The sequence below is a fragment of the Nuphar pumila genome, chromosome 2 (genome assembly GCF_984573655.1).
Source record: "Nuphar pumila chromosome 2, dmNupPumi1.hap1.1, whole genome shotgun sequence".
Classification (NCBI taxonomy): domain Eukaryota; kingdom Viridiplantae; phylum Streptophyta; class Magnoliopsida; order Nymphaeales; family Nymphaeaceae; genus Nuphar; species Nuphar pumila.
Window position 1 is genome coordinate 97,425,334 of NC_143250.1, and position 24,667 is coordinate 97,450,000.

Sequence of the window (24,667 nt, forward strand, 5' to 3'; positions counted from 1 at the left end):
GTTATTTGTCATCATTGTCATGAACCGGGGCACTATAGGCCTCAATGTCCAAAGTTAAAAAGAAGAGAAGAAAAAAGAGTTGCATCTGTTGAATCTGAGTCAAAAGATCAAGATGCACCTGTGTCTATGACTCAACTGATGGAAATCCTTCAACCTCTTCTCAAAAGGGTATCCTCCTCAACCGAAGCCTCAACTGGAGCGGCAGTTGCATCTTTCTCTGGTCCAGGTAACTTTCCTTGGCTTTTAGATTCTGGTGCTTCTTTTCATATGACCCCAAATGTTAATAGTCTATCCGAATGTCTTAAAAATAATTCAAGTGTGTCAAAGGTTTTTACAGCCGATGGCACATCTCTCGAAGTAAAAGGAATAGGATGTTTTGAAAATCTTCAAAAATCCAAAAGATTTTTTATCCCAGAAGTTAGATATATCCCTAAACTTAATTTGAATCTCTTATCTGTCTCGCAAATATCTGATTATGGATGTAATATCTCCTTCTCTTCTCATGGTTGTTGGGTATAGGATCGTCAGTCAGGGAAGCTGATTGGGGAAGGCCATAGAGAAGGAGGACTTTATTACATGGACTTTTTGGAATTACCCAAGAATGCATTTTGTTATAATATTCAGAAATTAGAATTGGATTTATGGCACAAAAGGCTTGGCCATCCTCATATGTCTAAAATTCAATATTTTCCAAGTTTGGAAAAATTTTGTAATTCTGAAAATTTTTCTTGTAAAGACTGCATTCTTGGCAAAATGAAAAGGTTACCATTTCTTAGTAGAACTTTTGTTTCCTCACGACCACTTGAGTTAATACATTCGGATGTTTGGGGCCCCACATCAGTTATTTCCAAAGGTGGTTATACATATTATGTCATTTTTGTTGATGATTTTTCTAGACATACTTGGATTTATTTTCTTAAACATAAATCTGATGTCTTTGCTAACTTCCAAATATTTCATAAAATGGTTAAAAATAAGTTTCAAAATGATATTTCTATTTTTCGCACTGATTCAGGTGGAGAATTTATGTCCAACGAATTCAAAGACTATCTCAGTTTACATGGTATTACACATCAAAGATCATGTCCACACACTCCACAACAGAATGGCCTAGCCGAACGCAAACATCGGCACATTATGGAAACTACTAGGACATTGCTAATTGCAAATCAAGTTCCAAAAAGTTTTTGGGCTGAAGCGGTCCTAACTGCCACCTACCTCATTAATAGGATGCCATCTTCCTCATTAAAGAATACAACTCCAATAGAAAAGCTTGTTAACTTAACTCCAGATTATTCTAGATTAAGAGTCTTTGGATGCAAATGTTTTGTTTTCACCAACAGAAATGACAAACTCTCTCCTCGTGCAATCCCATGTGCCTTTTTAGGATATGCTGATAATCAAAAAGGCTACAGGTGTTTCGATTTTCAAAATGACAAATTATATGTGTCAAGAAATGTATCTTTTTTGGAAAAAGAAAGCTTCTTTGAATTTGAAAAATCCAAGGATGTCACTGAATACTCGTTTTTAATTGATCCAACTTCAAAATCCAATGAATGTGATGTTGGATGTGACCTTGACAATGATCAAAGTCCTATTGTTGTTGAAAATGATGATAATGAAGAGCAAATCCATATGGATGTTAGTCTACAATATTCAAGACGTAGAGAGCAAAATCTTTCATGTGCATTACAAAAATACTCTGAAGTCTCACCTAGAAGAACGTCTAGAATCTCTAAACCTCCAGAAAAATTTGTGTCTTATGAATCTTTTTCACCCACGTATAGGGCCACCATTACATTAATACAATCATATGTTGAACCATCATCCTATTCTCAAGCAAAAAATCATATAGAATGGATAGAAGCCATGAAAATAGAATTAGATGCACTAGAAAAGGCCAATACTTGGACGATACAAGATATTCCTCCGGGTAAGAAACCCATAGGTTGTAGGTGGGTATACAAAGTCAAAACCAAAAGTGATGGGACCCTGGAAAGATATAAGGCCCGTTTAGTAGCAAAAGGATATGCCCAAGAGTATGACATCGATTATGAAGAAACATTTGCTCCTGTGGCCCGTATGACCACTGTTAGAACTTTAATAGCCTTGGCCTCCATTAGAACATGGCCTATCTTTCAATTAGATGTCAAAAATGCTTTCCTGAATGAGAATCTCGTTGAAGAAGTATACATGGAAGCCCCACCTGGTATTAGTATCCCTAAGGGTAAAGCTCTTCGTCTAAAAAAAGCTCTTTATGGTCTTAAACAGGCTCCAAAAGCCTGGTATGACCGATTTAGTCATGTTATGCTTGATATTGGTTTTCAACCTTGTTTAACTGACACTGCTTTGTTTGTTAAGAAATCTTATGCAGGCATCATTATTCTTCTTCTCTATGTGGACGATATGATCATCACCGGAGGCGACAAACAGGGAGTTGCAAATATCAAATCTCTTCTTAAAACTCACTTTGAAATGACTGACTTAGGTTTATTAAGATATTTTTTAGGCATTGAAGTTGCTTATTCCTCTCGAGGGTATTTGATATCTCAATCTAAATTTGCTCTTGATATCATTTCCAGGTCTGGAATTACAGATGATAAGAAAGTAGACACTCCAGAAGTTGTCAATGTTAAAATGAAAATTGATGATGGAGAACTTCTTGATGATCCTACTCCTTATAGATAGCTTGTTGGAGCTCTTTCTTATCTTTCCATTACTAGGCCAGATATAACTCATGCGGTTCATACAGTCAGTCAGTTTCAGCATGCTCCCACCTCCGTGCACATGGGAGCGATTTTGCGTATTATTAGATACTTAAAATCCTCTCTTTCACGAGGACTCTTCTTGTCTGCTTCATCTTCATTAAATTTAATTGCATATACTGATGCTGACTGGGGAGGTGATCCCAATAATAGACACTCAACTACTGGTTTTTGTGTGTTCTTAGGTGAAACCTTAATTTCGTGGAGGTGCAAGAAGCAGCAGAAAGTCTCTCTTTCCTCCACCGAAGCTAAATACAGAGCCATGGCAACCACCACTATGGAGGTTGTTTGGCTCAGACGATTGCTAGCGGATATGGGAGCTAAAGCAACGCAAGCTTCAAAGATGTGTTGTGACAACAAAAGTGCGATCTACATTGCAAGCAACCGGACATTCCATGAGCGCACTAAACACATTGAGATGGACTGTCACTATGTCAGAGAGGAATACTTACATGGAACCATTAATCTGCCATATGTTACATCAGAATATCAATTAGCAGACTTCTTCACCAAGCCTCTCGCTGCTCCCAGATTTCACTTCCTCTTAGACAAACTTCTGCTCATTGTACCGTAAGTTTGAGGGGGAGTGTTAAAATGTAAACTGTAATATATGTTCGTAGTGGTATTAGTGAATGATATTCTCATCTATTCGGCCAGTAAGGAACAACATCAGAACATTTGAGAATAGTTTTGCAAATACTTAGAAAGCATAAGCTATATGCTAAGTTTTCTAAGTGTACGTTCTGGCTAGATCAAGTCTCATTTTTGGGACATATCATCAGTAAAGAAGGAGTGATGGTGGACCAAGCAAAAGTAGAAGTGGTGACCAACTGAACTACACCCAATAATGCCACAGAAATTCAGAGTTTTGGGGGGTTAGCTGGATATTATAGACACTTTGTTGAAGGATTTTCAATATTGGCAACCCCAATGACTAAGCTGACAAAGAAAGATGTGAAGTTTAAGTGGAACGAGAAGTGCGAGCAAAGTTTTCAAGAAATCAAGCGATTAACCACTGCACCAGTGTTAGTTCTACCTTCTGGCACTGACAGTTTTACCGTTTATAGTGATGTGTCGCATAAAGGATTGAATTGTGTCCTGATGCAACATGGCAGGGTTATCACATACGCATCTCGACAATTAAAAGTGCATGAGATGAATTACCCAACTCATGATCTGGACTTGATGACGGTAGTGTTTGCACTCAAAATTTGACGACACTACTTATATGGATAAAAATTTGAGGTTTATACCAACCATCAAAGTTTAAAATATTTGTTCTCCTATAAAGAATTGAATATGAGACAGAGGTGATGGCTGAAGCTTCTCAAAGATTACGATTTTGAATTAAAGTATCATCTAGGGAAAGCCAATGTAGTGGCTGATGCACTTAGTCGAAAAGCAGAGTCAACCACAAGACTATCCATGTCAAACCTACTTGTCAACATCGTGGAGCAAAAAGCAGAGGTGTAATGTTTTTCAGGTCAGTTGATGTATATCCAGACGACCTTAGGGTCTGAAATTTGGGACAAAATTAAAGAGAAGCAACTCTTACATCAAGAATTAAAAGGAATCAGATCAACGGTATCTAAAGGTGAAGATCCAAATTTCAAAGTGGACGAGCAAGGTATTCTAAGATTTTGAGATCAAGTATGTATTCCTAAGTACGAGGAACTTAGGAAACAACTTCTTAATGAGGCGCATCATTCTAAGTACTCCATTCACCTTGGCAGTACGAAGATGTATAGGGACTTGAGGGACAACTTTTGGTAGAATGAAATGAAGAGGGATGTTGCTGATTTTGTTAGTAGATGCCTCGTATGTCAGCAAGTAAAGATTGAACATCAGAGGTTAGGTGGACTATTGCAACCTCTACCTATCCCTGTATGGAAATGGGTGAATATAACAATGGATTTTGTCATAGGATTCCCTAAGACCAAAGAAAGATTAAATGCAATCTGGGTCATTGTCGATAGACTAACTAAATCTGTGCATTTTCTCGCATGCAAGACAACATGTTCCTTCGAGCAGTTGACTGGTCTCTTTATTAGAGAGATAGTGAGATTGCACGGAGTGCCAGACTCCATTCTATCCGACAGAGATTCGAAATTCACCTCTAAGTTTTGGCAAAGCTTTCAAGAAGCAATGAGGACTCAATTGAAGATGAGCACAGCCTTTCATCCTCCGACAAATGGACAATCGGAAAGGACCATCCAAAGGCTAGAAGATATGTTGCGAGCTTGTATATTGAAGTATCACGACTCTTGGCACGAGATTATGTCATTAGTAGAATTTACCTATAACAAAAGTTTTCAGGCTAGCATTGGTATGACTCCTTACGATGCTTTATACGGGAGACGCTGTAAAACACCTTTATGTTGGGACCAGGTCAGTGAAAGGAAAAGTTTAGGGCCTGAATTGGTTCGACAAATAGAGGAGCAGATCAGATTCATCTGTGAAAGACTCCAAATAACTCAGAGTCTTTAAAAAAGTTATACAGATAAAATGCGACATGAGTTGAAATTCGAGCAAGATGATCACGTTTTCATGAAGATATCACTGTTTAAAAGGGTAATGAGGTTTGGAAAGAAGGACAAATTAAATCCAAGATATATTGGATCCTTCAAAATTTTGAAAATGATAGGGCCTATAGCCTATCGGTTGGCATTACCCCCATCGCTCTCCAAGATGCATAATGTATTTCATGTATCCATATTAAGGAAGTACGTGCCAGATCCTTCACATATACTGGACACAATAGAATCAATGTTGGATATCTAAGAAAACTTAAGTATTCGGGAAGAACCAATCGAGATCTTAGAATTCAAAAAGCATAAGCTGAGGAATAAGGTTTTTCCGAAGGTCCTGGTGAGATGGAAGCATCACAGTAAGAATGAAGCTACATGGGAGAATGAAGCAAACATTCTCACACAGTTTCCCCAATTATTTTAGAGTAAGATTTAGGATGAATCTTTTTTTAAGGGGGGTGGAATTGTAACGCCGTTGCCGCCTAGTTGGGGAGGTTACGAAAAGAGGAAAATCGCCAGGCGATTACGGGAAGAGGAGAGTGTTACCCCTCTCCCTCTCCCACAAAAATGGAAAGTGGGAGAGGGAAGGGGGAAACGTTCTCCCCGATTAAGGAAGGAGACGGGTGAGGGGGTAACGGATACCCTCACCCACGGCTATAAAAGCCATGGGTGCTCCTCCTCTCTCCCCATTCGGTTCAGCAACCTGAGAGAGGGAGAGAGACTCAGAGGGAGGAGAGGAGGAGGCACAACCACCGCCGACCAAAGGTAAGTCTCGTGCCCTCTCTCTCTCTCTCTTGTTTCCTTTTCAAAGAATAAGACGTTGGCAACCGTGAGGCTGCCGGCGAGTTGCAGAGACGCAGGGACAGGGAGAACCATGTCCCTACCTCTCATAAAGCGGGTATAACAGAGAGGGTTTCCCTCTGCTATCGCTACCGACAACCGGTACGTTGCTGGTGACGAAAAAAAAAAGAGACGATGGGTGGGGAGACGGACCGCCTGTCGTCCGCAGCGAGGAGGCACAGGAGGTTCGACCCTCTACCCTCATCTTCAGCAAGTGCCAACTGAAAAAAAAAAACCGCAGACTTCGAGACAAGCAGACTCGTTCTACACAAAAGACAAACCGAGTTCGCCATGTCGCTCGGTCTGGGCATGACCTGGACTGAGCTGGGTCAAGTAATGAGCAGGGTGACTCGGTCTGGGCACAGACCGAGCCAAGCAACAAAAAAAAAAAAAGACATGTGACAGACCGACTCAGTCTAGACAGACCAAGTCGGGTTTGGGTATTAGTGACAGATTGACTCGGTCTGAACAGATCGACTTGGTCTGAACAGATCAACTCGGTCTGAACAGATCGAGTCAAATCTGATTTATGTTGGCAGACCGTCTCGGTCTGATGAGACCGAGTTAGGTCGGATTTGCTTTGGCAAACCGAGTCGGGTCTGTTTTCTTGACAGACCAGCTCGATCTAGACAGACCGAACCCGACCTATATTCAAGGCAGACCGACTCATTCAGGGCAGACCGAGTCGGGTCTGTTTTCTGCAGACTGACTCAGTTCAGACCAAGTCAGGCCCACGATCTGGGTCAGACCAACTCGGTCTAGACTGAGTCGGCCAGGTTTTTAGAGAATATATATATATATATATATATATATATATATATATATATATATATATATGTGTGTGTGTGTGTGTGTGTGTGTGTGTGTGTGGAAGGGTACAGTGAAAAATTGACATGGCGAAGACCTCGATCTTTCAATACGAACTGGATCTAGGTTTGGATCCAAACTAAGATCGAATCGCGGGTACCTAAAGTGGATCCAAAACTAAGTAGATTTAGTTGAGTTTAATCCAAATCCAAGACTTTTCAGCATAGACGCCATACTTGTGCCAAACCATCACAAAAAGGTTTGGATCGGGCATACCAGATCCAAGATCCAGTTAGAGTTGCAGTTGAAAAATCTAAGTGATCTGCTTTGAAATAATAATGGATTTGAATTCAGAATTTAATGTGAATTAGATATGGTGTAAAAATATGGTGTAAAGACAAAATAAATAAAAAAAAATACATGAAAGTGGGGGTGGTCGAAGAGTGAAAAGACCATTTTGCCCTCAGTATGCCCGAATAGTAAACAAGGCATAACTTGGTACCCCGATGTCGGATTCAAGTGATTTTTGGATCCTTAGATTCTTCTTTGCGAGTAGGATCTACTAGAAGGGGATGTGATGACAAACTTTGAAAGACCGGAGTAAAAGTTTGACATTAAAGTCCATGGGTATTTTCATAATTTTTTTACAAAAAAAGAGACTTTAAATGATAATACGAGATATTCGTATATTTCAGATCAAAACTTGCAAGAAGGCTAAGGATATTCCTTAGAATTATAATTTAAGCGTTCTAGGTAAGTGAACATTTGCAAATTTCTCCTTAGTTAAATAAAATACATGCTAGTTGCTTTAGGCATTTTTCAATGTGATTCCATGTGTTTCAAGTATGCTAGTTTTATTTATTTTAAATAAAACATTGTTTAGCATGCTTAGGAATTCATAACTTTGATGTTCAGTATGATGCTTAAAGATGATGACATATGTTGCATGTTTCTTGATTTATGACATGATTATGAATGTATTATGTATAGAGAATATCAGGATATTTCTACATGTAAAAGATTGATGTATGATGTTGAGAATTGAGTGTAGAGTTCCAGAATTTCGAGATAGAATCTGCCCTGAGAATGTCACGCTTATGCCTTAAGAGGGGCATTGTAAGTGATGTGATTTAATAAGTCTATGGTGGAATGTTATCCTTAAATTTATGACATGTGAATACGTGTTAAAAAATAGTTAGTGGATATACATTGATGATTGTATAATGCACTAACTTTAAGAAATGAATGTTGAAAGAATAATGTGCATAGGATAACCACACAGAGCATAATAAGGAACTCTACTAGGAGACAAGGTTTAGGGCATTGTTGAGGTGTATACCTCGTGTGTACCTTGAGAATTTTTCAGACGTTCTTAGGTGACCCTTAGGGGTTAAAACATTGCCCACTAGACACATGTAGGATGTAGCATGAACCACAAAACTTTGGGAGCAGGTATAGCTTCTCGACACCTTGAGGCAGGTATAGCTCCTTGAGTACCTTAGGGGCAAGTATAGTCACCATATCTCTTCGGCTAGCTACTGATGAGCTCTTTGTGACTCTCGGCTTGCAACCGGCGAGCAGGTGCAACACTTGTGTCCATAGTATGGGCCAGTTTGGACTATATTGTTGTGAGTGGTTGATACATTTGACCAACATTGTAGACTTTGAGTTGTTTACATGGGTTGCTAAGCCCGATAAAGCTATGTCCGGAATAGCTGATTAGAGTAAAGTATGAGTTTGAATATAATAATAGAGATACAATAAAAATGGGTAAAAATTCATAAAAAACATGCATGCATAGTTAGCAAACTAAACTAAGACTAGGAGCTTAGAGCTCACTACATTTGTAACGGTCCTGTCTAATTTGTAAATGAAAACTTACTGGGTTATAGACTCACTCCCGTAGGTTCAGGAACTGCTGCCAATAGAAGGAACTACTCAAGGATTTTGACTTTGCCATCAGACTTCATCACATTTGAAGTATTATTCACTTTAACTTTTATGTTTATTCTGCTTATGCAATTAGACATATGTATTTGGATGGTAATGTTTATTGTAAATGATTGTATAGTCCTTTAATTAATTGTTAAGAAAAAAATTTCTTGGTTTTGAAGTTATTATGGTAATTTTCTCTCGAAACTAATGCCCATGAACCCGTCGTTACAAAAAATCTTGAAAAGAAACTACACTTCGCCATAAGCATCACTGAATCAATTTCTCATAACATCAAAAAGCGAGATCAAAACAGAAAAGATGTTAGCTCGTACATCATCAGAATTTGCTTTCTCTTTTCTTTCTTGATCAAAATTCCACTATTTCCAAATTGAAAAGTCCAATGCGAGATAATATTCTCACGTAGGTACTGATAACGACCAAAACAATTGAAATAGATTGCAGAGAATAACCACAAGCTTTCGACAACCAATTTGATAAGGGATAATCCTCACACTGCACTTATTACTCAAAAATCAAAATAGTTACTCATAAACTCTTCCTTTGCATCTGATTAGATTCTCAACCCTCTATAAGGAGGACCCAGCATGGGAAAGAACCCTAATCAATGAAAGTGAACTAAGGCATGTCTATGAAGGGTATCCATTCTTTCGAAACTGCAACCATCCAAATGATAAATTAAGAGACCCATCAATTTTTTATGCCAAGAAATGCTTAGTTTAGCAATATATAATGAATCGCTTCCAAGGATTTGCCTCATTGTTTTCATAACAAAAAGCATCTAATCATCATAACAATTCTTGCTCAAAAGACCGTAACCATCAACACTCACATCGCATTTGCCACATTCTTGATCATTCGAGACCTAAAATCAAACCATAAACACTACACTGTGAAAATTGCCACAACCCATGTGAATGGGTTTCTTGATGATTTGTTGAAACAGAAATCATGGAAACGAAACAAGAAATCATTTGGGTAAAAATGGGTATGCAGAAATCAAAAGCAGAATCAAGAATAACCTGAAGGGAATTCACGATATTCGGCGATCTCTGACGAATTTCACTCGTCTACACAGCTGTTGCCGAGCAAAGGGTTTTAGTCCCAATTCCCAAGAGAGAAAACGCAGTTGCCAACCCCTGCCACTTGACAAATCTCGTTCTTGAAAAAATTCGGCAAGGAAATTATCGCGATATTTTGAAATAACTAGTTTTTAATAAAATCTCGGAAAATTATCTGTATATACAAAGAATATACATATACTTCTGATAAATTGTGTTACTGGAATATGTTTTCTGAAAATATGTTTACCGAAATGTGAACTAGGTATTTTCGATATTTTTTTCATGAATCTGACCTTGTATGTATTCGATACGGTTCGTTTGTTAGGAATCAATTGTTGGATCGTGTATTTTCAATAAAAGAATATGATTTTTGGATGCTCGAATATTTACGAGAATTTTAAGTCATCAGTTTTCAAGCTTTAAAAGATCTTGCTTGTGTCGTAATCAATCGATCCGAGAGTTGGTCCCCAAAAAACTTACATGTAGACTGCATTCGTATGGTGAGTTTTAAAGAAAACAAAAACAGAATACTGACAAAAATCTTCGTTCATACTCTGATTCAAAAAACATATTCTAGTCACAACTAATAAATTTATAAATAGTTAAAAATGTGACACTTTCAAAATAGGTGGTGTGTTGGAAACTTTGTATTTTCTTTCGTATAATATTGCTCTTTGAAAATATTGCAATTAACATGAATTTCCTGCAGCCAGTATGCTTTTTTTTCAATCTAATTTGATATATAAAATCCCTCACTGAAAATGTTCAATGAACTTTCTTTTTTCAGCTTTATTCTTCGTTTCTTCAATTTATACTGAAACTTGGAGAATTTCACTGTTCCTTTCCCAGAATTTCAAAGTGCAGTGGATTTATTGTCATTTTTTATCTATTATGTTGATGTTCAATACGCATTGTGTTTAGGCTACTAAACTTCAAAAAGAGAAACAGCAAAATATAGTCTGCTTTGGAGTGAAAGGTGCTTTTGAAAGCATACCTAGCTCACATCTTACGGGAAAGTATTCACTTGACTCTTTCTCAAAGACTGATGCAGAAAGTGATCCTTATTCAGTATCTGTTCTCTTGGCATGCTCTTTAGGATGCAATCAACCATAATTAGTTGACCTGTTGTATGTCATTGCAAAAAATTTTGCCTGATGATTGGCTTCATCTGCTCTTCTCTCTCTTTTTTCCCAAGTTAAATAGATCATGATTCAGAAAAGGCATGTCATAAAAAAATGCAACTGAATTTTCTGTACTTGCATATGAGCCACTCTTAGTGATGCATGTGACCTTGTAGGTTTTGACCAGCCTACTGGTATCCTTTAGTCCATCTGACTGGGCCCAACAATCTAACTATAAGACAGATCTAGAAGAGTTTGAGTTTTGGGTACAGTGGACATTATGAGTTTCAGCTGACTGGAGTTTGCCATATGGGATTTTTTTTTTAAGCTTAGCGCCTTTTGGTTTTAGTTTTCATGGACTATTGAGTACCCACATGTGCTTATAAATCCATTCTTTTGTTTCCCTTATCAGACTTCTTTTATTTGTAAAGGTGAAAAAAAGCCTTTATTTGGACTGCCGGAAATGACAATGTCCAGGGAAGTGTGAAGACAGGAATGTGGCATATGTTGAGAAGTTGGAAAGTATTAGTGTGGCATATGCAGTCTGATCCAAGTCTGTTATGCTTTGTTTTCCACCTGAGAACCTGGTGGAGCCTAGCTTTATCTTGTAGCCAAATTTATTATTGAAATTATCCTTGTACTGGAAAGGCAGTAGTTTGGTTTAGGCATTTTGTTGGCTCTTTGTTGCTTTTAGGTTGAGCCATCGGTTCATGCTTAAGAGAATGCTTCTTGACTTACTAAGCACTGGGCTTGCATGCCTTAAAATCCAAAAAGCCCTTCTTATTAACTTATAAACTAACAACTCAGTGTCTTGCACTGAAGAACCGATGATTTCCTTCCTCAGCTATGTCACATAGGTGCGGGTGTGGGTGCAGCAATGTGGCACTTTAAAAAAACTTGGGTGCGGGAGGGTATATATATATATATATATATATATATATATATATATATATATATATATATATATATATATATATAAAATTTTTAACAGTTAACAATAACACTAATGAAATAAAAAAAACAGTTAATTTTTTGCCCTAATCCCCCCGCCCAACCCCTTTCATCGTAATTTTTTTTTCGGTCCAGAGTTGGACATTTATGATCCTGGGTGCGTTGACTGCACCCAGAGTCGGCTTGACTGCACCGGGTGCCGCACTTGCACCTGCACCCAAGTCGTGTCGCATCGCATCGACGCAGATGCAGCACCCTGCTGGCCGAATCCCTGTGACATAGTTCCTAAGAAATTATAGTGGTATTTCTGCTTGTCAGGTTCTACAACAAAAAATGACCTATGCCATCGAGGCCTTGGTGTATCCAAAATAAATCAGGCAGTCAACTTGAGAAGCTTTCATTGCCTGTGTCTGTGTTCTAGCTGGTACATCAATTTACAGTATCATGTGGTCGTCCTTTAGCTTCTTCTCTTTCCTATGGGACAAATGTGCTTTCAGTCCTACTGATACCTTCATGATTCTTTTTCCCACATTTTCTACATTGCACTTTCTTTTTTCTTCATCTAAAGGTTCCCCAAACTCCCAAGCAGGATCTTTAGGTTTCTCTTGCTTCCTCTTCATTTTCTGAAAAATAAAAAGATGAAACACATTTTCCTACTATTATATACACTATGCTTGGATGTTGCAGTGAAAAGTGGGGAAGGATGAGCGAACTAGAGATGCACATTTGCCAAACACCTCAAAGGGTCAACTTTTGTGGAATGTGCAAATGGAAAACAATTTTTTTTTTAGTTTTTGTTGCACCCCATTTCATGGAGAATCTGGGAGCGTTCAAACTGGATCCAATCAAGAATAAAGATCTAAACATAAGCATCTCATGGTAGATATTGTAGGATAACTTACTGTTGTCATTTAGAAGGAAAAAATCAAACAGATATGAGAAGTTGAGAACTTTAACAAGGGTTCAGCAAATAAATAACACCTTGTGGATGAAAATGGGAGTCTCTAATCCAACACATATCTTGAAGTACATAATAAAGAAAAATAAGAAAATCCAAAAAAGTAATAATTCACTATGTGCCAATTATCAGGTGTTTGGTTTGGAACTCAGAAATCCATGTTTTATTTCAAAGCAACAAAAAATTGTACTGTTTCAAACAAAAAATATTTCAAAATTCAATATCAAATTTTGGCCTATAATTTAGGATGCGACTTTCAATCCCATGAAGCCAAACGGGTACGTGATAACTTGTGCTCAGAATTTCATAAATATAATAATACTCTAACATGCAGGCTTTCTTCTTTTTCTTTCCAATCCATATCAGATAGGCGAAGAAACCCCAGCATAAAACCAGTCGGCTTTTAAAATACAGCAAAATTTGTTATTGGAAAAGAAACTGAAAATGTGTTTTTCATGAAACAAGTCAGTAACATTTTGAAACATTATAAATGAACAGCAAAGACGACCAATCATTCGTCTTTCATCTAGTTATAACATGCATAAATTGACCACCCTACAACTATAATATTCATACATTTATTATTTCTGCATAAATTAAGAATAGTTTATGCATTTAAAAATAACAATTTGGCATTTTAGAAGAAACATATATTACAAGCAAAAGTTCAAAACTAACACGGGCTACTCTTTATGTAACAGGGAAAATGCAGAACAGGGAAATTAAAAAAACAAACACCAAAAACAGGGCAGAACTGCAGAAGAGCATCAATTGAGAGAGAGAGAGAGAGAGAGAGTTACCTCCTTCAGGCATAGAGCCTGCTGCCGGAAACTCAGTCGCCGTCGGAAGGCATAAATCACGACTCGGATGAGTCACTTGTGACTCGGATGAGTCACTTGTGACTCGGATGACTCACCGAGTTTGACTTATGAACCGGATGAGTTTCCGATTCCAGTTGACTCAAGTCGGCAAAAAATCCAACCATGGCCGGTTTGAATTGAGAAACTTGGCATTTTTTAAGTACACAAAATCAAAGACCTGGTCGCCCACGAGTAAGGCTGATAAACGAATCGAGCTGCTCGTGGCTCAGCTTGGTTTGGCTCGTATGAAGCTTGTTCAGTCTCGTTAAATGAGCTTAGTGAGCTGAGCCGCGATCAGGTCGTGCAACATAAGTGAGCCGAACATGAATAATGGGTGTTGGCTTCAGCTAGATTTGTATCACTATAAAATATACTAAAAAACTAATAAGACATCTCGGGTTCAGCTCATCTGGCTCAGGCTCGTATGAGCTTGAGATGGGCATGACTTGCACAAGTCAGATGAGCCGAGCCTAAACACTCATTGTTAGTGCACGTCACCATGTGTTGGGATGTTGCAAGTTCAAAACCCGAATGGTATGTAAAAAAAAGCTTATGAAGAATATCTCTAGGGTTTTACCAACCAAAGGTATACTCATGTGTGGTCGTTGATAGAGTTTTTTTCTTGCTTCTAGAAAAAAAATTAAAACTTGGTCAATGACCCAAACTGACTTGTGATAAGGCGTTCTCTTGGCTTAGTTAAAAAAAAATGAAAAAGTTAAAGAATTAGAAAGAAGGGGCACGGGACTGTGATCCAAGAATGCTGATCCCACTGGTAATTAGAACTTAAATTTATTGTCCTCACATATAACATTTTTTTTTATATCAAAGGAAATCCTCACCCAGAACCAGGACTGCGAGGTAAAACTCTGGGTTGAGGACACCACCATTTAACAGAGGAACCCTGCTGACCACATAGGTAACCACCGATTTGGTATAACATTAATTTCAAGTAAAGATCTACTTATCTAAAAAAAAGTATGATATCTGCTATATCATTATGTTCATAATAGACCACATATCTAAATCTTTACTCCATTTGGTACAACACATTTGTGACCAGGCACATGCAGGGGTGTGTATCAGGCCGGTCCAGACACGTTTAGAGGTCGACCCGGCCCTGGGCCAGGTTTTGGTCCTGTTCTCAATGGGCTCGGGTTTGAAGAGCATCCCATGACCCAGCCCATTGACCCAATGGGTCAATGTTCAGCGGGATTGTCCAGCCTGACCCAAACGCATTTGTAGGTTATTTTTTAATGAAGTTCATAAATTAATTCTTATAACACCAAAAGCAATTAATTAAATGAAAGATTAATGCACCCATCTAATTATCTTTCCATTTCTTATATAATCAATGCAACTAATTAAGTAAATAATAATAGTAACCAAGTTATTATGCAACTAACTACTAAAAAATTAATTAGGTAGCTCAAGCCTATGGGGTCGGTCCGATAGCCTGTGGGCCGATCTGGGCTCAGCCCATTTATATGATGGGCCAGTAGCTAACTGGTCAAAGCCTAAAACCTTGACCCAAACCCGACCCATGGGCCGGGTCGACTTAGCCCACCGGGCCGCCCGATCCATTGCCTACCCTTAAGCACATATAAAGGACAAGGCCTAATAATGGCATGATGATAGACTGATGACATGTTATTTCACATGCCTGACCCTGCATGCAATATCGAAGTGCATGAATTGCAATTATTAAGGCTCTGTTTGGAATCTAGGCGTCTGAGAAAGCCAGAGTGGAAAGTGTGGAATATTCATTGCCAAAGTTGTTTGTGATGGATGCAGTTGTAGGAAATGATGAAACTGGGATGGTAGTTGACACCTCCCGTTCCACATTTCACTTCCCACCTATATGAGGTGGTAGTTGCCAAATGTTACACTAGATCTCACACTGGTGCCTACTCCGACAACCTTCTCAATGTTCTTCCAGTTATAATTTCAACTGCATTCCAAACAGCTGTTGAAGTGGTAAATCCTTGGCTAAAACTGCTTCACTTGTCCCAAACAACCATGTGGATTTGCTAAAACCACAATTTTTGGGGATTACGTAACTGCATCCTTAGCTACTACGGACTGAAAGATTTCAAACAGGGCCTTATGCTCTCCATGAGGAAAAGATATCTAGGGCCATAAATATGTAAGGGTCCATTATGGCTAAGTGGGTACAGTTGGCAGGCAAAAGCATTCATTTCAGTAGAGATGCATTGAAGATAATGGGCACAATAACCACAGATGGATGCATCAGACACACCATCCATTGACCCAGGATAAGAATAACAGCTAGAATTGCACTTTTTTTTTTAAGGCAAGCTGGGGTTAAACAGACCCCTACCAGTCATACAACTATACCATTAGGTTTTGAACCTGCAACGTCCCAACACAAGGTGACGTGCACTAGCAGGAGCCTCAGTTGGTAGCTAGAATTACACTCTCCAACAACTAGTAGAGCAATTCAAGGAAAGGGTTAACATGACCTCACATTTCAGGGTACAAGTACCATATTTAGCTGCTCGAAGAAGACATCCTATGTTCACATTACTATATGACATTAAAATTCTAACAGAAAGGAATCCATACCAGAAGTTGCTCGAAGAAGCAGAAATAAGAGAGTATACTTATTAGGACAAGTATCACCAGATCCTGCCAATATCTGCAGTAGAGGGGGGAATTGCATATCGTAAATAAACCAATAAACATGATTAAAATTAAGCCTGCAAATATTGGATGGTTATTTTGACATCTAACTAGGATGTTCATTTTAATGCACCCCTTAACTCTATATATGGATATATGCATATGTTGAACATAATACAACCACATGATGCGGTTAAGAAGGCAGTTTTCCTTTTCTGTTTTTTGTTCAATGAAGAACTACCTGCTTCTCTGAGAATTGGAACTCTCTGTAACTCTGGGAATTTGCTGCTGTCTGTTGTTCTCAACAGAGCCTTGCACCCGTAATAATGTCACTGGTAAGTTTAGAACCTCTTTGCCACAGATGTCACATAACTTGTTTCCCCTGATCCGGAACCACTTAACTGCACACTCTTCGTGTGTGAGTGCTAGATCACCTTTGCAGCTACACTCCATCTTAAGTGGATTCCCTCCTGATTCAGATAAACAGATCTTGCAAACCGCTTCTTCTTCAGGAATCTCAGCACCGCTTTCAACATGGACAGGGCCTAACCTAACTTGACTAAACAAGTCAGCATAAAAAATTGCAAAAGCAGAATTGGAGCTATGGTGAGAAACACATAAACCGAAAGACTAGCAAGTTCTTAACTATTTGTATCAAAATCCTCTGTCTAGTATCTCACATAAAAGTTAGCAAGATTGTCGGGGTTCTTACCGCTATTCTTTGTTTCAGTGATATCCTTTGGAGCAGGAAATGAGCCATTTCTCACAAGAATGACCGTGCGTGGGGGTACTGATAAGGACCTAGAAACCTTAACTCGTGTTTCTGAATTCTGCCAGATTTAAAAAAAAAAGCAATGCATTTTCTGTCTGAGAATAGCAAAAATTAAAGAATGGCCGTGCAGCAGCGATGGAGCTCTATAAGAAAGAAAAGTGAAGGCAAGAGACAGCACAACTAAAACCATAACTGAGAGGCTCTAAAGTTGATCAATTGGATGCAGAATCAGTTGCCAACCCTAGTTGAATTGATAAGATCATATTGATTTTTGGATCAAAGGACAGCCTGAAACACTTCAATACTTGATAGAAGAAAAAGGAAAGGAAGATCAAAAGAACGTGAAATATAAAAGGAAGCATCCATTCTCTACTTAAATGCTATATAAGAATGCCACTATACACAAGCTTGCTCTGCATATATCCTTTCATTATGGTCCAATGTTTTTTTTGGTAATATGTTAAGGTCATTAGCAGCTTAACTCTACTCTGTAACACACTGGTGTTAAAATCATCAAACAAATGGAACCACAGCGACCATCTTATTGGTGGCAAATGTGATTTGTAAAAATTGTAAAAGTAAATTAATCTAATCAGGAGCACACAAAATCATATTGTGCGGAACACATTATGAAATAATTAGATCAGTATCTTCATCCCATATTTGACACTTACATTTGAAGTAGACTTCCCAAGGCGACTTGGATTGCCTGGTTGAAGTAGATATTGAAGGAGAAACATCTGATGCATGTCTAACAGGAAGCTACATGCTTCTTTTAGAAGAGAAGACGGATAGAACGTTGGCAACAAGAACTCTATTGGAGAGCCCCCTGGGAGTTGAACCAGATGCAGAATCTTTGTTGAGTAGTGAGCTACTCTCTCCATAAATAGGATTAGCCACCTTCTTTTCTCATCCAATCTGTCAGTGGCGATCTACGACAGTTTGCCACTTTCTCTCCCATTTCATCGTAGATCTAGTTTTGCATAACATAAAGCATAGCATTCCATGTAGTTTTAGTTGATCTTTACATCATCTACATATTTAGTTTAGTTTAGTTTTATTGCATCTGAAAAATAAAAATAACAAAAACATGTTTAGTTTTGATAGTTTAAAGGTATTTGCTGGTTTAGATAGTAAATATGCTGATATTTATGTGGTAAAGTGCAAATAAGAAACAAAGGAGGCTTATGTGGCAGCAAGCGTTTGAGAAAAAAGTAACTTCAGGCTTTGTGTTTAAAATGAAAGAACTTTGTAATCTCCAACTAAAACATTGTCCAGTTATAATTTCTATTTGAACACTTTTTTCAATCAATTTGACACTATGTTTTGTTTATCCCGCTCCTTTTTACTTTGCTGCCTAAGGTTCATCTGATCAAGATTAAGGTGCACAACAATTTTTATGTTTGATCATATGCTTATCACTATTCATTTTGCAGGTGCCACAGATGAGATCTCGTGCTGTCATACTCTCCTTGCCATCCTCTTTTATTGTAGGTTTTCTGGCATCAATTTTGGCATCCCTTGTAGGCAATCTTTTTGAAGTTGGGAGTTTGGAGCATATTGGAAGAGTTCAATAGTTTACTGTTAAATACAACTGTACACCTAAACTAAGGGAAGTTTGGCACATCAAAAAGTCATGAATTCCTTTTGAGAGTTTGAACAGAAAGTCATGATTTTAAAAAGTAGTCGGTTGAATGAATTTTTCGACATCTTAAACTTGTTTAAATCAGTAAAAGTCATAATATTTAATCTTTCAAGCAGAAGATAAAAGTCCATTGTTAATGGCTAAATGACACCAAAATAGGAGCTGCCCATTTTTCTCTCTGATAGGTGTTCCTCTCTCTCTCTCTCTCTCTATATATATATATATATATATATATATATATATAGATATATTCCATGGTGAGCTTTTGTTATCATCCTCCTCCATCTAGAGATGCGCAAAAGTAGTCGTTTGCACTTGTTATCATCCTCCTCCATCTGTATTATTCCATGGTGAGCTTTTGTTCTGAGTTATTGTTTTAGATGATAAATGCAGGAAAGCACGGTCAGGTTTCCCACGCTTCTGATCGAAATTGATTTTTGGATTCAGATAACCAAGAAAATATGCATTTTGATTTATGCAGGACTTTTACCATTATTTTACAGCGAGAACTGATATCTCATATATTGACTAATCCCTGTATGATTTGCAAGTTGCATATTAACATTATTATTAGTTTTCTTTCTGCAGCTTCATTTTGGAGCAGTCATTGCCATTTTCACATCAACACTGACTGGATTTGGAACTGCAATGAGCATCAATGCCTTAGTTTTTGAGTTCTTTTCTTTGTGAACACAACTCAACCAGGGATTTGTTCATCCTCAGACAAATGCATCAAGAGATGCGCAAAATGATGTACAAAGCGCTTCCAAGATTCAGCCAGGCAAGGGCCATGAAAATCTCATCTCTGAAATGAAATGGGGATCTTCGAAACACTAGCTTAGATTCACAAGGGAAAATGTCAAGAATGACACTAAAGCATAACCCTTAAAAAGGGTATAACTGGAAACAAAATAAAAATAAAAAGGTATTCTTTATTGATATGAAAAACCAATTGCTTAATAAGCATTGCAATAATATACAAGAGGGGTTGCACCCCTTTATATACACAGCTGAAAGAGGAGGACTCAATAGAGTTGTTGGGCACAGTCCAATGGCTCTAAATAGAGCTGTTGAACAACTCTATTGCTAGTCAAGTCTGGACAGGACTTGACTAGCAACTATCATTCTAGTTCAAACTAAACTATATGACATAAAGACAAAAAATAAAAATAAAGGAAAAAAGTTACAGAAAAGAAAGAAATGAAAAATATATTTATATATATAATAATATATTATTATTGTATATATATGTATAGTTTTACATTTTAACACTCCCTCAAATTTACGGTACAATGAGCAAAAGTTTGTCTAAGAGAAAGTGAAATCGGGGAGCAACGAGAGGCTTTGTAAAGAAGTCTACTAATTGACATTGTAAAGTGACATATGGCAGATCAATTATCCCGTACAGATATTCCTCTCTGACGTAGTGACAATCCATTTCGATGTGTTTGGTGCATTCGTGGAATGTTCTGTTACTGGCAATGTAGATCGCACTTTTGTTGTCACAACACATTTGTGAAACCTTTGTTGTTTCAGCTCCCATGTCAGCAAACAGTCGTCGGAGCCAAACTACTTCCATGGTCGTGGTTGTCATGGCTTTGTATTCAGCTTCGGTGGATGAGAGAGATACCTTCTGCTGCTTTTTACACCTTCACGTGATCAATGATTCTTCTAAAAAAATACAAAAACTAGTGGTTGCGTATTTGTGATTGGGATCACCTCCCCAATCAACATCAGTATATGCAATTAAATCAAGAGCATAGGAGGAAGATGAGAAAAGTCCTCGTGAAAGAGAGGATTGGATGTATCTGATAATACGCATGATTGCTCCCATATGAACAGAACTAGGAGCATGTTGAGCATGTGCTATATCTGGTCTGGTAATGGATAGATAGAAAAGTGCCCCAACAAGCTGTCTATAAGGAGTAGGGTCTGTAAGAAGTTCTTTATCATCAATCTTTATTTTAACATTAACAACTTCTGGAGTGTCGACTTTCTTATCATCAGTAATACCAGGCCTAAAAACAATATCAAAAGCAAATTTAGTCTGAGATAATAAATATTCTTTAGGAGAATAAGCAACTTCAATGCCTAAAAAATATCTCAACAAGCCTAAATCAGTCATTTCAAAATAAGATTTAAGAAGTGTTTTAATCGTTTCAACTCCCTATTTATCGCTTTCGGTGATGATCATATCATCCACATAGAGAAGAAGTACAATGATCCATGCATCAGAATTCTTAATAAACAAAACAGTGTCAGTTAAACAGAATTAAAAACCAATATTAATCATAACACGACTAAACCTATCATACCAAGCTTTTGATGCTTGTTCAAGTACATAAAGAGCTTTTTTCTAAGCGAAGGACTTTACCCTTAGGAATACTTAGACCAGGAGGGGGTTACATGTATACTTCTTCAACTAGCTTTCTATTTAAAAAGGCATTTTTGACATCAATTTGAAAAATAGACCATTTTTTGATAGAAGCTAAGGCAATTAAGGTTCAGACAGTTGTCATACGAGCCATCAGAGCAAAGGTTTCTTCATAATCAATCATATATTCTTGGGCATAACCTTTGGCTACTAATCGGGTTTTATATCTTTCAAGAGTACCATCACTCTTGGTTTTAATTTTATAAATTCATCGGCATCCTATAGTTTTCTTCTCTAGAGGAAGATCTTGAATAGTCCATGTAGAAGCCTTTTCAAGTGCATCTAATTCAGCTTTCATGGCTTCTATCCATTTGATATCATTTTTTGCTTAAAAATACGTGGATGGTTCTTCATATGAGTGAATTAATGCAATAACTGCCCTATATGTGGGTGAGAAGGACTCGTATGATACAAACTTTTCTGGAGGCCTCGAGACTCGGGATGATTGTCTAGTTAGAATGTTAGAATATTTTTCAAGTGCACATGGAGGATTAGACTCTTGTCGCCTGAAATATTGAATACTAGTATCCCTATGAACTTCTTCATTTTCAACATTATGATTAAGATCAATAATTCTTTGATCATCAACAAAGTTACAGTCAAGGTCATATTCATCAGATGTTGATGTTAGATCTAGCAAAAAGGAGTACTCAGTGACGTCTTTTAATTTTTTAAAATCAAAGGAGCTCTCCTTTTCGAGAAAGGAAACATTTCTAGGCATATATAATCTATTGTTTTTGAAGTCAAAACACCTATAACCTTTCTGATTTTCAGCATATCCTAGAAGGGCACAAAGAATCGCACCAGGAGAAAGTTTATCAATTTTGTCAGTAAATATAAAACATTTGCACCTAAATATTCTTAGTCTAGAGTAGTTTGGAGAAATGTTCATAAGTTTTTCAATGGGAGTGATATTTTGTAACGAAGAAGATGGCATTCTATTAATGAGATAGGTGGCAGTTAAGACAACTTCTGCTCAAAAGTCTTTCGGGACTTGATTTTCTATTAATAAAGTCCTAGTGGTTTTTATAATATGACGATGTTTTCGTTTCGCCAGTCCATTTTGTTGAGGTGTATAAAGACAAGATCTTTGATGTGTGATGCCATGCAATTTAAGATAATTTTGAAAATCTGTGGATAAAAACTCTCTCCCTGAATCTGTGCAAAAAATAGTAATATCATTTTGAAACTTATTTTTAACCATATTATGAAAAGTTTAAAAGTGTGAAAATACTTCAGACATATGTTTGAGAAAGTAAATCCATGTATGTCAGGAGAAATCATCGACAAAAATAACATAGTAAACAAATCCTCTTTTAGAAATTACTGGTGCAGGACCCCAAACATTTGAGTGTATTAATTCAAGTGGTCTTGAAGAGAAAAAGGTTTTGTTATGAAATAGTAATATTTTCATTTTGCCGAGAATACAATTTTTACACTCAAATAATTTAGACTTACAAAATTTTCCTAGATTTGGAAAATGTTGGATTTTGGCGATATGTGGATGACCAAGTCTCTTATGCCATAGTTCCAACTCTATTTTCTAAATATTATAACAAAAAACTTTCTTCGGCATTTCCAAAAAATTCATGTAATAGAGTCCTTCTTCTCTATGACCTTCCCCAATCAGCTTGTCTGACTGGCGATCATGTACCCAACAACCATGAGAAGAAAAGGAAATAGTACACCCATAATCAGAAATTTGAGATACAGATAAAAGATTTAAATTTAATTTAGGAACATGTCTAATTTCTGGAATAGCAAATTTCTTTGTTTTATATTTTTTTTCAAAATTTTGTATTCCTTCTATTTCAAGAAAAGTCCTATCAGCAGTAAAGACCTTTGACACACTTGTTTTATTTTTAACACATTTGGATAGACCTTGATTATTTGGGATCATATGAAAAGATGCACCAGAGTCAAGGAGACAAGAAATTTTACCTGGATCAGAAAAAGCTGAGGTTGCTGCGTCGGTTGAAGCTTCAGATGAGGAAGAGGCACCTTTGATGAGAGGCTGAAGAATCTCCATTAGTTGGGCCAGAAAAACTGGTGCATCCTGATCTTTAGACTCTGATCCAGCAATTGCATCTCTTTTTTCTCTCAGCTCCTTAAGTTTGGGACATTGTGGCCTGTAGTGTCCTGGTTCATGACAATGATGATAAATAACTTTCTTCTTATCATAGTCACCATTTTGTCGGTTAAAGTGAGGAGGCCTATATGATCGAACATGATTCTCTGGTCTAGACACAGCTAAAACAGAATCATCTTCAATTTTTGAAGAACCTTTCCGGAGATGATTTTCTTTCATTGTTAACTCTTCAATAATTTCAACAATAGAAGGATTTTTTTTTCCGGTGAAGGAGGGCCGATTTAATGGTTTCAAATTACGGCCTTAATCCAGTGATAAATTGGTAAAAATGTTCAACATCGAGTTGTTTCTGACGAAGCTCGATGTCTTCGGCATAATGCCACTTTGGTTCTAAAAGGGAAAGTTCTTCCCAAAGTTTGGACAACCCATTGTAATATTCACGAATAGTTTTGTCTCCTTGTGTCATCATTCGAACTTTTTCTTGGAGGTTGCACACGTGTGCAATATCTTTGAGTGAATACATATTCTTAAGGTATTCCCATGCCTTATCGGCATGATTAAATTTGGCAAGACTTGAGCATTTTTTAATGTCAACGCTATTGATAAGCCATGACATTATCTTCGCATGAGATATTCTCTATTCTTTTCATTTCTTCTCGTATGAGGCAAGAGCCTTGATTTTCTCTTCTTTCGATACAGGGACCTCTTTATCTCTCTCCTTTTTATTAAGAGATAACTTAGGTTCCGAATAGGAACCATCCACAATCCCCTATAGGCCTTTTCCCCATATATGGTGCTTCATGATTGAAGCCCATATTACATAGTTTGTATCGCTTAGTTTCATAGGCATGATGGTGACTTTATCATTGTCATCCATTGATTACAAGGAGAGAAGGAATATGGATAAAAGAGAAATAAAAAAGAAAGAAAAATACAATACAACAAGATGTGAAATCTTTCCCAATGAAGTGATAAAACACTTCTCTTCAAGTGTCAAACACTTTTGCAAACATGCACAAAAACCGAGATAGCTTTTTCTCAAGATCTAGTACTTTTGTGGCTCTGATACTATGAAATGAAATAGGGATCTTCGAAACACGAGCTTAGATTCACAAGGGAAAGTGTCAAGAATGACACTAAAGTATAACCCTTAAAAAGGGTATAACTGAAAACAAAATAAAAATAAAAAGGTATTCTTTATTTATATGAAAAACCAATTGCTTAAGAAGCATTGAAATAA

At 37.3% G+C, this 24,667-nt stretch overlaps 1 protein-coding gene across 3 annotated transcripts in view; it reads right to left on the minus strand.

Annotated features, from left to right (window-relative positions):
- LOC149846304 (uncharacterized) overlaps positions 1 to 18,182 on the minus strand; it is a 28,888-nt gene extending 10,706 nt beyond the window's left edge. For all 3 annotated transcript variants that reach the window (XM_089997936.1, XM_089997937.1, XM_089997935.1), the window contains exons 1-4: positions 17,934 to 18,182; positions 17,200 to 17,317; positions 16,729 to 17,032; positions 16,431 to 16,503 (exon numbers count right to left, since the gene is read on the minus strand). In XM_089997936.1, coding sequence (XP_089854062.1) covers positions 16,431 to 16,503; positions 16,729 to 17,032; positions 17,200 to 17,317; positions 17,934 to 18,143 — 705 coding nt within the window. In that variant the 5' untranslated portion in view covers positions 18,144 to 18,182. The remainder of the gene's footprint in view (positions 1 to 16,430; positions 16,504 to 16,728; positions 17,033 to 17,199; positions 17,318 to 17,933) is intronic.
- Positions 18,183 to 24,667: the final 6,485 nt, after the last annotated feature.